The sequence below is a fragment of the Dendrobates tinctorius genome, unplaced genomic scaffold (assembly GCF_039654945.1).
Source record: "Dendrobates tinctorius isolate UK_male_01 unplaced genomic scaffold, ASM3965494v1 ptg000159l, whole genome shotgun sequence".
Classification (NCBI taxonomy): Eukaryota; Metazoa; Chordata; class Amphibia; order Anura; family Dendrobatidae; genus Dendrobates; species Dendrobates tinctorius.
The window spans coordinates 19479114-19492632 of NW_027361826.1; the positions used below are offsets into that span (position 1 = coordinate 19479114).

At 42.9% G+C, this 13519-nt stretch overlaps 1 protein-coding gene across 7 annotated transcripts in view; it reads right to left on the reverse strand.

The window, feature by feature from the left end:
* The window catches only part of PRKCD (protein kinase C delta), a 95286-nt gene that overhangs the window by 14447 nt on the left and 67320 nt on the right, over nt 1-13519 (reverse strand). For 6 of the 7 annotated variants that reach the window (XM_073549617.1, XM_073549616.1, XM_073549615.1 and 3 more), the window contains 5 exons: nt 7127-7227; nt 6236-6335; nt 5999-6132; nt 5745-5918; nt 4263-4354 (listed from right to left, as the gene is read on the reverse strand). In XM_073549617.1, the coding sequence (XP_073405718.1) occupies nt 4263-4354; nt 5745-5918; nt 5999-6132; nt 6236-6335; nt 7127-7227 (601 nt within the window). The remainder of the gene's footprint in view (nt 1-4262; nt 4355-5744; nt 5919-5998; nt 6133-6235; nt 6336-7126; nt 7228-13519) is intronic. The other variant, XM_073549613.1, reaches the window with a different exon arrangement.

Consider the following 13519-nt stretch of genomic DNA (forward strand, 5'->3'; position numbering starts at 1 on the left):
TCCCAGCAGCCGGACCCCCACTGATCAAGTAAGTTATCACCCATCCTGTGTACAGGCGATAATTTTATTCCTTGGACAGCCCCTTTAACCCCTTTACTCCCAAGGATGGTTTGCACGTTCATGACCAGGGCAATTTTTACAATTCTGACCACTGTCCCTTTATGAGGTAATAACTCTGGAACACTTCCATGGATCCCGGTGATTCTGACATTGTTTTTCTCGTGACATATTGTACTTCATGTTAGTGGTAAAACTTCATTGATATAACTTGCGTTTATTTATAAAAAAAAAAAACGGAAATTTGGCGAAAATTTTGCAATTTTCCAAATTTGAATTTTTATGCCCTTAAATCACAGAGATATGGCACACAAAAAACTTATTAAATAACATTTCCCACATGTTTACTTTACATCAGCACAATTTGGGAACCAAAATTTTTTTCTGTTAGGAAGTTATAAGGGTTAAAAGTTGACCATCGATTTCTCATTTTTACAACATCATTTTATTTTTATGGACCACATCACATCTGAAGTCACTTTGAAGGGTCTATATGATAGAAAATACCCAAAAGTGACACCATTCTAAAAACTGCACCCCTAAAGGTGCTCAAAACCACATTCAAGAAGTTTATTAACCCTTCAGGTGCTTCACAGGAATTTTTTGAATGTTTTAAAAAAAAAAATGAACATTTAACTTTTTTTTCACAAAAAAAATACTTCAGGTCCAATTTTTTTATTTTACCAAGGGTAACAGGAGAAATTGGACTGCAAAAGTTATTGTGCAATTTGTCCCGAGTACGCTGATACATGATATGTGGGGGGAACCACTGTTTCGGCGCATGGCAGAGCTCAGAAGGGAAGGAGCGCCGTTTGACTTTTTCACTGCAAAATTGTCTCAAATTCAGATCGGACGCCATGTCACGTTTGGAGAGCCCCTGATGTGCCTAAACAGTGGAAACCCCCCACAAGTGACCCTATTTTGGAAACTAGACCCCCCAAGTAATTTATCTAGATATGTGGTGAGAACTTTGAACCCCCAAGGGCTTCACAGAAGTTTATAACGTACAGCGGTACAATTAAAAATATTTTTTCCAGAAAAATGATCTTTTCACCCCCAATTTTTATTTTCCCAAGGGTAACAGGAAGGAACCCAAAAGTTATTGTGCAATTTGTCCTGAGTACGCTGATATCCCATATGTAGGGGTAAACAACTATTTGGGCGCATGGCAGAGCTCAGAAAGGAAGCAGCGCCAATTGACTTTTTTGGATGGAATTGAGATCGGACACCATGTCGCGTTTGGAAAGCACCTGATGTGCAAACACAGTGGAAAGCCCCTACAAGTGACATCATTTTGGAAACTAGAGCCCCCAAGGAACTTATCTAGATGTGTGATGAGCACTTTGAACCCCCAAGTGCTTGACAGAAGTTTATAACGCCTAGGCGTGAAAATAAAAAATATTTTTTGTGGAAAAAATGAATTTTTATATGTATGATTCTACGTTATAAACTTCTGTGAAGCACTTGGGAGTTCAAAGTGCTCACCACACATCTAGATAAGTTCCTTGGGGTGTCTAGCTTCCAAAATGGGGTCACTTGTGGATGGTTTCCACAGTTTAGGCACATCAGGGGCTCTCCAAAGGTAACATGACACCCGCAGACCATTCCATCAAAGTCTGCATTCCAAAATGTCACTACTTCCCTTCCGAGCCCCGACGTGTGCCCATACATTAGTTTTCTCCCACATATGGGGTATCAGAGTACTCAGGACAAATTGGACAACAACTTTTGAGGTCCAATTTCTCCTGTTACCCTTTGTAAAATAAAAAAATTGGGGACCAAAAGATCATGTTTGTGGAAAAAATCATTTTTTACCCCCAATTTTTTTATTTTCCCAAGGGTAACAGGAGAAACTGGACCCCAAAATTTGTTGTGCAATTTGTCCTGAGTAGGCTGATACCTGATATGTAGGGGGGAACCACTGTTTGGGCGCGTGGCAGAGCTTGGAAGGGAAGGAGCACCGTTTGACTTTTTGAACGCAGAATTGGCTGGAATTGAGATCAGACGCCATGTTGCGTTTGGAGGGCCCCTGATGTGCCCAAACAGAGGAAACCCCCCAATTCTAACTTCAACCCTAACCCCAACACACCCCTAACCCTAACGCTAAGGATGTGTGCACACGTTGCGGATTCTGCTGCGGATCTGCAGCGGATTTGGCCCTGCGGATCCGCAGCAGTTTCTGCTGCGTTGTATAGTATCTTTATATTCAATGGCAAATGAAAAACGTAGTGCACATGCTGTGGATTTTTCCACGCGGATTTGCTGCGGTTTTAGATCCGCAGCATGTCACATCTTTGTGCGGAATCCGCAGCGGTTTGACACCTCCTCCACTACCAGGTGTCAAAACGCAGGGGAAAACCGCAGACTAATCCGCACTAAATCCGCAGGTAAAAAGCAGGTCATTTGACCTGTGGATTTAACTGCGGATTTAGCCAAATCTGCGCGGAAAAATCCGCAGCAGAATCCGCATCGTGTGCACACAGCCTTACCCTAGCCCTAACCCTACGACTAATGGGAAAATGGAAATAAATACTTTTTTTTAATTTTATTATTTTTCCCTAACTAAGGGGGTGATAATGGGGGGTTTGATTTACTATTTATGGCGGGTTTTTATATTTGGCAGCTGTCATACGCTAAAAGACGCTTTTTATTGTAAAAATACTTTTTGCATCACCACATTTTGAGAGCTATAATTTTTCCATATTTTGACCCACCGAGTCATGTGAGGTCTTATTTTTTGCGGGACGAGTTGACGTTTTTATTGGTACCATTTTCGGGCACGTGACATTTTTTGATCGCTTTTTATTCCGATTTTTGGGACGCAGAATAAACAAAAACCAGCATTTCATGAATTTCTTTTGGGGGGGTGCGTTTACACCGTTCCGCGTGCGTTAAAATTGATAAAGCGGTTCTATTCTTCGGGTTAGTACGGTTACAGCGATACCTCCTTTATATCTTTTTTTTATGTTTTGGTGCTTTTATGCAATGAAAACAATTTTATATAAAAAATAAATTATTTTTGCATCACTTTGTTCTGCGAGCTATAACTTTTTTATTTTTTCGCTGATGATGCCGTGTCGTAGCTCATTTTTTGCGGGACAAGATGACGTTTTCAGCAGTTTTCGTCTTTTTGATCGCGCGTTATTGCACTTTTTGTTCAGTGGTATGATAATAAAGCATTGTTTTTTGCATTTTTTTTTTTTATGAAGGGGTTAACTAAAGGGGTTAACTAGTGGGACAGTTTTATAGGGCGGGTCGTTTTGGACGCGGCGATAAGATACTAAATGTGTGTACTTTTACAATTTTTTTTTTTTCTTATTTACAAAAAAAAATTTATTGGGGAATTTTTTTTTTTTTAAATTTATTTGGGGATTTTTTAGAAATTATTTTTCCACTTGTTTTTTTTTTTTTTACTTTATTATATTGTCCCAGGTGGGGACGTCACTATAAGGAGTCATGACACTTCACACAGTGCTGTGACAGGTCAGCGATCTGACAGGCGCTGCTGCAGGCTTCCTCCGTGCCTGCTCTCAGCAGGCACTGTGGAAGCCGCATCTCTGCAGGCCCCAGAAAGCCCCCGTGGCCATATTGGATCCGGAGGCCTGCAGAGAGGAGACCCTCGGAGCGACGCAGCACATTGCACTGCTCCGGGGGTCGCAGGGAAGCACAGAGGGAGCCCCCTTCCCTGCGTGCTTCTGTCCTATGCCCCTCATGTTTGATCGCAGTGTGCCAGGGGTTAACGTGCCGGGGGCGGTCTGTGACTGCCCCTGACAGATAGTGCTGAGTGTCAGCTGTGATAATCAGCTGATACCAGGCCGCGATCAGCAGCGCTCCCCCCGTGAGCGCCGCTAATCGCGCTGGACGTACTATTCCGTCCTTGGGACTTAGGTCCCAGGTCACATGGACGGAATAGTACGTCTAATGTAGGAAAGGGGTTAAGAATGACTAAGCAATGTATACTGGGCAGTTTCCTGAAGCTCTCAGTTGTGTTGATGAGTGCCCCAATTTGATGACCCTCACTTTTGAAGCACCCTCTAACTCTACAGCCACAAATGGGAATTTACGGCAACTTGTTCTCTGGAAGTATCAGGCTGCAGAGTCCAGATCCCTAGGCACAGACGTGGGGTTAGAGAACTGTGACTGTGCTGTACACTTAATGCTGCCCCCTTCTTTAATGACTGACGCAATGTATGAAATATACTCACGTAGCCCTGAAAAGATCAAACCGACCCTTGTCTTGTATGTGAAACATCAGATCTCCTCCGTTCAGAAACTCCATCACAAAGAACAGATGTTCCTATTGGAGACATAATAAAGAAAAACAAATATTAGGGGAATTGTAGAATAAGATCCAAGTCGTGGAAAAATTACACTCAAAAATATTTGTTGCAAAACCCTTAGGTGCTTTCAGTATCTTCTGTACGAGTCCGAATGACAATGATCTCTCCCGGGAGGTAAGTAACGGTGTCACTAGTGTCCTGTATTGGAGGTAGTGCCTCTGTAGGGTCCCTTTACAATACTAGCGATAGTGTATAGCTTGGCTCACTCTCCTGTCCATGATGCAATGCTCATTAACCCCTTTCCCGTTTCGACCATATTTTATTTTTGCACCTGTTTTTTTTCCACCTGTTTTTTTTTCCCCATAGGAGGACTTTTTTTTTTTTTTTGCAGGACAACTGGTAGTTTTGAATGATTCTACTCATTTAACTACATCATTTACTGAAAAACAAAAAAACAGAAAAAAAATCCAAGTGTGAAGAAATGATTTAAAAAAAAAAACCAAGAAGCAATTCCGCCAGAGTTTTTAGGCTTTGTTTTGACAATGTTCAGTGTGCGGTAAAAACTACCTGACAATGCGATGCATCAGATCAGTACAATTACAATAATACTATACCTATATATATTTTTTTTATATATATATTTTAGCGGTTAAAGAACAAAAAAAACGTTTTTAAAGACCGCTAAGGCTTTTTATTTTTACATCAATGCAGCTCTGTGAGGGCTTTTTTTCAGGGGTGAGCCGACATTTTTATTGGTAAAATTTTAGGGGAAGATGCCATGTTTTGATCGCTTTATTACATTTTTGGGGGAGGAGGGCCAACTAAGAAAAAAAAAATTGGAAGTGTTCATTCATTTTTCTTTTTATCATCTCGAGTTAGATTACTTTATATTTTGATAGATCAGACTTTTGCAGATTTGGCAATACCAAATAGGTTTAATTTTCAATCTCACAACAGAGTACAAAGATGGCGGCACTGGGTGCCTTTTGCAAAACCCTGGCGGCCATAGCAATCCAATCGGCCCTCTGGGAACCGGCGTATCACATAAATGCTGCTGCCGATCAACAGACATCGGGGGGTTTTGTCAGAGGCAGGCAATGGCTGTATAGCACATATATACATGTATAGTGGACGTTGGACAAGGGGGTTAGACTTACAGGGTAGCTACATCCAACATTTGGCACATGTGACACAGTTTTCTTTCCTACCAACAGAGGTCTAATTTACACCACTAGAAAACTGCTCATCAATTCAGTGATTGGTTGCCACCAATTTCCCAGATAATGTCAATTGGGCCTAGAGAGTACACTAGAGTTGTAGGGTCAAATGCAACACTTATTTCCAAGCAGGATCCCATGTACACAGCGCGCGGGCCTGCAGACCCTCGCTTATGATCCTGATCATTACCTTCGTCTGGAAGCTGCAGTAAATGTGTGTGAGAAAGGGATTTTCCCAGGCCAAAGCGAGCACGCGTTTCTCCACCATAGTACATTCCACATCATCATCGATCAGAACTACGTCTTTCTTCAGGGCCTTTATTGCAAAGAACTCGTTCTTGCCCTTCAGCTCGGCTAACAGCACCTAAAGAGCGGCAGAGCCAGAAGAGTCAGTGGTGCACACTGCAGAAGACGGAAATACTGCTAAACGCCACAAACCATTACCTTGCCGAAGCTGCCCTTCCCAAGGACCTTGTGAAAAACAAATTTATCTACGGTGACTCGGTTTATGAGGCTGGAGACCCTGACAGTTGGCCGTGGACTGCTCCCCTCCCAGAGCCGGTCATACTGGTTGTCTGCTGACCCAAAAAATGAAAACCATATTTCTTTTTTCGTGCACATTATTAAGATTTCACTTAATTTAAATATGAAGAACTTTCCTTTTCCATGGTTTGTACTTACCTGTTGTATCCAGTCCGGGTCCGGCAGCACCTGGGCCTTTTGGAATTACGCCCTGGTATATGGCAATGTTTTCTAGGCCGGAATCAGATTTCCTGTTTTTCTATTTAAAAAAACAAAACAAAAAAAAAAAAAAACACATTACATTTATAGCGACCTAGAGAAAGAGCAAGAGGAAAAGAGCATGAGAGCAAAAGAAAAAGAGCGAGTGCGAGCAAGAGAAAAAAAAGAGAGAGCAAGAAAGGAAAAAAAAAAAAAAAAGAGTGAGGAAGAGAAAGGAGAAAGCAAGAGAAAACTAGAGAAAAAGAGAACAAAAGAAAATAAAGAACAAGAGAAAAAGAGAGAGCAAGAAAAAGAAAGAGCACGAATGAAACAGGAAGAGAAAGAAAAAAGGACAGAAAGAGAAAAAGGAGAGAGAAAAAAAAAAAAATAGTCCTGCACATGACCTTAAAGGGGTTGCAAATAGTGATCATTACCTCCGCTGTCTGCTCCAAGGACCGTTCAACCAGTCACAGGACCACTAAAGTCTGTGATAGGCTGCAATGGTCAGATGACTTAAACCTTGCAATTCAAGTCACTTGACCGTTGTAACCAATAGCAGGCAGATATGATCCTGTGACTGGTTGGATGGAATGGCCATGGCTTCCAGTGCCGAGACCAGGTGGGTGATGTCAGGCAGATGGGAGTTATTTTTTTTATCTTTAGAGAACCCTACCCCCAGGTATAAAACACCTTTTGCCCAGACTACCCCTTTAACACTGTCATCAGGAATGCAATATAAGCATGTGCCCTCTAATAGCCGATATACCTAATACAATTAAACGGATTAGTCAGATCACACAACCCAAGGATCAACCGGGTTGCTCCCTGCACATGTTCCAGCTCATTTCTTACCACGCTGACTTGGGTCAGAGCTTCTGCTAGAAGTTTCTGGTTGATGCCACACAAATTAGCCACTTTAGTCTGACACTTGTGATGGACGTTCATAGCGCACTCTACAGAATGGAAGAGACAGACATATTATACATTGTGTGCGGTCTAAATATCATGAGAGAATTCAGTGCTTCTGGCGGCCTGTCTTCCCCTCTGTGGTAGGACACTCTCAGTGCAAGAAACCTCATATAATACGTAAGGGCTTAATAGTAATTTAACATTGGTTGAAAATATATATATTTTGACAGCGCCTTCTTAAAGTAAATGTCCACTTTTAATTATAAAGCAATTTTCAAATTCAAATGAACATGCACATTAATATATTTTTATTCTGGATGCCGAGACATTTTTTTCCTGAGCTCCAAATCTCCGGGATATACAAAATTAAAACATAACATTTTGACTGGCAGCAACCACCACTAGAGGGAGCTTCAGAGCATACTGTATAGTACCACGGTACACATTAGGCACGTCAGCTCCCTCTAGTGACAGCTAGAATGTTAGCTTTGCTATTTATCCAGTTGATTTGGAGCTATGCAATAGGCAAATAAAAATACAACTGCTAAAAAAATCTATTTTTAAAAATTAACACAAAATTTGAGACTTTTTTTTTTTTAGATTAAAAAAAAAACTGCCCATTGTGTGTGGAGGGTGGGGAAGGAAGGTACCTTTATAAAACTATAGGGGAAAAGGGAAATTAAAACAAGTGATCAGAGTCATTGGAGTTAATGATTTAGTGTCCCCTTGAATGTGCCTGAGCTATACTGTATTTCTTTAGCACTCGGCCACAGTACAGCGCTAATAACATCACGCATCACCTCTTGTCTTGGCACAATACAATGGCAAAAGGCAATTGAGGACAAGAGGGCAAGTCTACAACAGAGATATCAAGCTGCACAGATACAAGATGCAGCACATAGGGCCCATACATATGCTTCTGTGAAATAAAAAAAATTACACACTAATATATATATATATATATATATATATATATATATATATATATATATATATATATATATATATATATATATATAATTGAATGTGTGTGTATCACCAACCAATCACAAAGAATCTTTCATTTCACCTGAGCTGTTTAAAAGAAGCTGAGCTGTGATTGGCTGCTATGAGCAACAGTTTTCCCACTCGACAACACCTCAGCAGACACTGACCGGGTGGGAGAAATTTAGAATCCCCGGGAACATAAGCTCCCAGCCATTGTCTGCCCCCCAGAAAGGAACAGAGAGCACATGACAGAAATGAATCCCCCCTCCCGTGCCCATATTCCCATCACACATCCTCCATCCCGTAGACACATCTTCCCTCTTAAAGTTATGGCAAATCCCTCAGCGCTCTGATTCTGACCCCAGGCTTCTATTAAAGGGATCATTGTTATGGAAGTCAGGGCAAATCCATTCAGTGCTTTGGTTTTGACCCCAGGCCTCTCTTAAAGGGATCATTGCTATGGAAGTTAGGGCAATTCCACTAAGTGCTCTGGTTCTGACCCAAATACCCTCTTAAAAGGATCCCCGGTACGGAAGTGAGGGAAAATCCACTCTGCGCTTTGGTACTGACCCAGGCCTCTCTTAAAGGGATCCCTGGTATGAAAGTTAGGGCAATTCCACTCAGCGTTCTGGTTCTGACCCCAAGCTCCTCTTAAAGGGATCCCGGTATGAAAGTCAGGGTAAATCCCTCAGCGCTCTGATTCTCACCCCAGGCTTCTATTAAAGGGATAATTGGTATGGAAGTCAGGGCAAATCCACTCAGCGCTCTAGTTCTGACGCCAGGCCTCTCCGGTATGGAAGTTAGGACCATTCAACTCAGCTCTCAGGTTCTGACCCCAGGCTGACGGGATGATGTGGGATATTAGGGGTAGTAGTCCGGTGGCTCTGGCTGATGGGATGATGTGGGATCAGGGCCGCCATCAGGGGATTACTGCCCTGACTGGCATATGGGGCCCAGTGGGCAGAGGGGGCCGCATCGGGCCCCGTCTCATCTGCTTACCGGGCCCCTACCAGCACGCTAAATCGGGCCCTTAGTGGCTCTGCGCTGCGGCAGCTGAACGCTATTGACATGCGGGCCCGTCGGCCCGCACATCAATAGTTAACAGCTGCCAGCCAATCGGAGGCTGGCAGCTGACGTCAACCGCAGCGCACACGTTGCCGGCGTCTGACGACATTGTCAGTCGCCGGCGAGTGCGCGCTTCAGCAGCGTGGATGGAGCGCGAGCGTCGCCGCTGGAGCGCGGCCAGGTAAGAACTTTTTTTAAATTGAATGCGGCGACCCAGGGGGCCGGGGGCAGAATGCTGGACATGATGGGGGCAGAAGGCAGACGGCAGATATGGGGGCAGAATGCGAGACATGATGGTGGCACACTGTGAGACACGGGGGCAGAATGCTGGCCATGATGGGGGCAGAATGCTGGCCATGATGGGGGCAGAATGCTGGCCATGATGGGGGAAGAATGCTGGCCATGATGGGGGCAGAATGCCGGCCATGATGGGGGCAGAATGCCGGCCATGATGGGGGCAGAATGCCGGCCATGATGGGGGCAGAATGCGGGCCATGATGGGGACAGAATGCAAGATATGATGGGGGCAGAATGCAAGACATGATGGGGGCAGAATGCAAGACATTATGGGGGCAGAATGCAAGACATGATGGGGGCAGAATGCAAGACATGATGGGGGCAGAATGCAAGACATGATGGGGGCAGAATGCAAGACATGATGGGGGCAGAATGCAAGACATGATGGGGGCAGAATGCAAGACATGATGGGGCAGAATGTGACTGTGAGACACAGGAGGGGGCAGAATGGACACTGGGCAGAATGTGAGACACAAGAGGTGGCAGAATGTGAGGCACGGGGCAGAATGTGACAGTGAGACACAGGAGGGGGCAGAATGTGAGACACAGGAGGGGGCAGGATGGGAGACACATGGTGCAGAATCATGGGGCAGGATGGATACGATGGAGACAGATGGGGAGATCATATGGGGCACAATGGATACTCATGAGGGCGGGATGGGAGAACATATGGCTGAAGCCAGGAATGAGACACACGGGGGGCTAGGATGGGGAATATCATTACCATAGGAGATAATTAAGGGATATTATTACTGCAGTCATGTATTTATTTTATTTTTTGAGTATACTGTTTTAAATGGGGGAAGGTCCTGTTACTGTGTAGAGTGACACTATGTTGCCTTTTTTTCTTCATGTGATGTAATGTAGAAGTTGGGAAAAAAATAAGTAATGTGTTCTGCAAGCGGAGCTCTAGATAACTGTGTTATTTCCTGCAGAGACGAGTCCTGGCTGGAAGAAGTGATGGCGATCTGTGCTGGATGAAAGATGAAAAGCAAGGATGAAGGACTTCACCTAGAGACATCACTGGTGAGTTAGTGTGTTACCTATACACTGACACTATACACTGTATACTATATACAGAGGTCCTGTGTATACACTGTGTGCAGAATTATTAGGCAATTTGTATTTGAGAAGATTCTTTTTATTATTGAACAACAACTATGTTCTCAATCAACCCAAAAGACTCAAATATCAAAGCTTAATATTTTTGGAAGTTGGAGTGGCTTTTTTTTAGATTTGGCTATCTTAGGAGGATATTTGTTTGTGCAGGTAACTATTACTGTGCAGATTTATTAGGCAACTTAATAAAACCCAAATATATACCCATCTCACGTGTTTATTTTCACCGGGTAAACCAACATAAAACACAAAATTTAGAAACATTTCTGACATTCAAAAACAAAAACTAAAAAATCAGTGACCAATATAGCCACCTTTCTTTACGATGACACTCAAAAGCCTTCCATCCATAGATTCTGCCAGTTGCTTGATCTGTTTACGATCAACATTGCGTGCCGCAGCCACCATAGCCTCCCAGACACTGTTCTGAGAGGTGTACTGTTTTCCCTCCCTGTAGATCTCACATTTTATGAGGGACCACAGGTTCTCTATGGGGTTCAGATCAGGTGATGTCATTTTTTCTTCTTTTAGACCTTTACTGGCCAGCCACACTGTGGAGTATTTGGATGCATGTGATGGAGCATTGTCCTGCATGAAAATCATGTTTTTCTTGAACGATACCGACTTCTTCCTGTACCACTGCTTGAAGAAGGTGTTCTCCAGAAACTGGCACTAGGTCTGGGAGTTGAGCTTCACTCCATCCTCAACCCGAAAAGGTCCCACAAGTTCATCCTTGAAGATACCAGCCCATACCAGGACCCCACCTCCACCTTGCTGGCGTCTGAGTCGGAGTGGAGCTCTCTGCCCTTTACTGATCCAGCCTCGGGCCCATCCATCTGGCCCATCAAGAGTCACTCTCATTTCATCAGTCCATAAAATCTTAGAAAAATCAGTCTTAAGATATTTCTTGGCCCAGTCTTGACGTTTTATCTTATGTTTCTTGTTGAAAGGTGGACGTTTTTCAGCCTTCCTTAGCTTGGCCATGTCCCTGAGTATGGCACACCTTGTGCTTTTTTGATACTCCAGTAACGTTGCAGCTCTGAAATATGGCAAAACTGGTGGCAAATGGCATCTTGGCAGCTTCACGCTTGATTTTCCTCAATTCATGGGCAGTTATTTTGCGCCTTTTTTATCAACACGCTTCTTGCGACCCTGTTGGATATTTGCCATGAAACGCTTGATTGTTCGGTGATCACGCTTCAAAAGTTTGGCGATTTCAAGACTGCTGCATCCCTCTGCAAGACATCTCACAATTTTTGACTTTTCAGAGTCCATCAAATCTCTCTTCTGACCCATTTTGCCAAAGGAAAGGAAGTTGTCTAATAATTAAGCCCACCTTATATAGAGTGTTGATGTCATTAGACCACACCCCTCCTCATTACAGAGATGCAAATCACCTGATTTACATAACTGGCAGTTGACTTTCAAGCCTATACAGCTTGGAGTAGGACAACATGTATGAAAAGGATGATGTGATCAAAATACTCATTTGCCCTATAATGCTGCACACAGTGTAATGTCACCAGTGATCACTGTATTATATGTACATTATATACAGAGCTCCTGTGTATAATGTCATTGATCACTCTATTACCTGTACACAGACACTGCATACTAAGTACAGATCTCCTGTGTATAATGGAACTTATGGTGATAGTATTGTGTTTTTTATTACTGATCAGTATTGTGGCATTCAGTCACTATGTGGTGCTAATATGTGGTCTGGACATGGTGTTGCGGTATTTGTCCCTTGTATGTGCTATTATTTGGTCACTTTGTGGTGGTGATATGTGGTCTGGCCATGGTGCGGTGGTATTTGTTCCTTGTATGTGATATTATTCGGTCACTATGTGATATTATTGGTCATTTTAAAAATTGAAAAATAAAAATAATACAGTACCTAAATTGTATTGCATATTTTAACAAATATTTAATAGGTTAGCGTAGAGTAGAGCTCGGCCAAAAGTGTCTACAGTGTTGTGATAGCGGCTTATAAAATCTTTTGGCCAAAACAAAAGCTGCCCGGCTATATGTGTGATCTGGTGATTGGAACTGTTAATATGTGATTGGTGAGAAGTGGAGTTTTTCCAAGAGAGGGCAGTGAGACTGTGTACAGTTTGAGGGGTGGAGGCGGGGCTGGGGTGGAGCCAGGGCGGGGTCTAAAGGGGGCCCTGAAAATGTTGCCAGTATGGGGCCCCGAAATTCCTAGTGGCAGCCCTGTGTGGGATATTAGGGGTAGTAGTCCGGTGGCTCTGGCCGACAGGATGATGTGGGATATTAGGGGTAGTAGTCCGGTGGCTATGGCTGACGGGATGATGTGGGATATTAGGGGTAGTAGTCAGGTGTCTCTGACGGGATGATGTGGGATATTAGTGGTAGTAGTGCAGCGGCTGTGACGGGATGATGTGGGATATTAGAGGTAGTAGTCCGGTGGCTTTGATGGGATGATGTGGAATATTAGGGGTAGTAGTCCGGTGGCTCTGGCTGACGGGATGATGTGGGATATTAGGGGTAGTAGCCCGGTGGCTCTGGCTGACGGGATGATGAGGGATATTATAGTGAATGTGGCTATGTGGAGTGGGCAGGGCTCTACACTCAACTATATATATATATGCATACAAATATATATATATATATATATATATATATATATATATATATATATATATATATATATATACACACACACACGCATATTATATATATATATATATATATATATATATATATATATATATATATATAAATAAATCATTATAATTTGTTATACTGTAACTAACCGTAGTTAGTTACTATGCCCAGGCAGCGCCGGGCTCTTCAGCTAGTGTATATATATATATATATATATATATATATATATATATATAT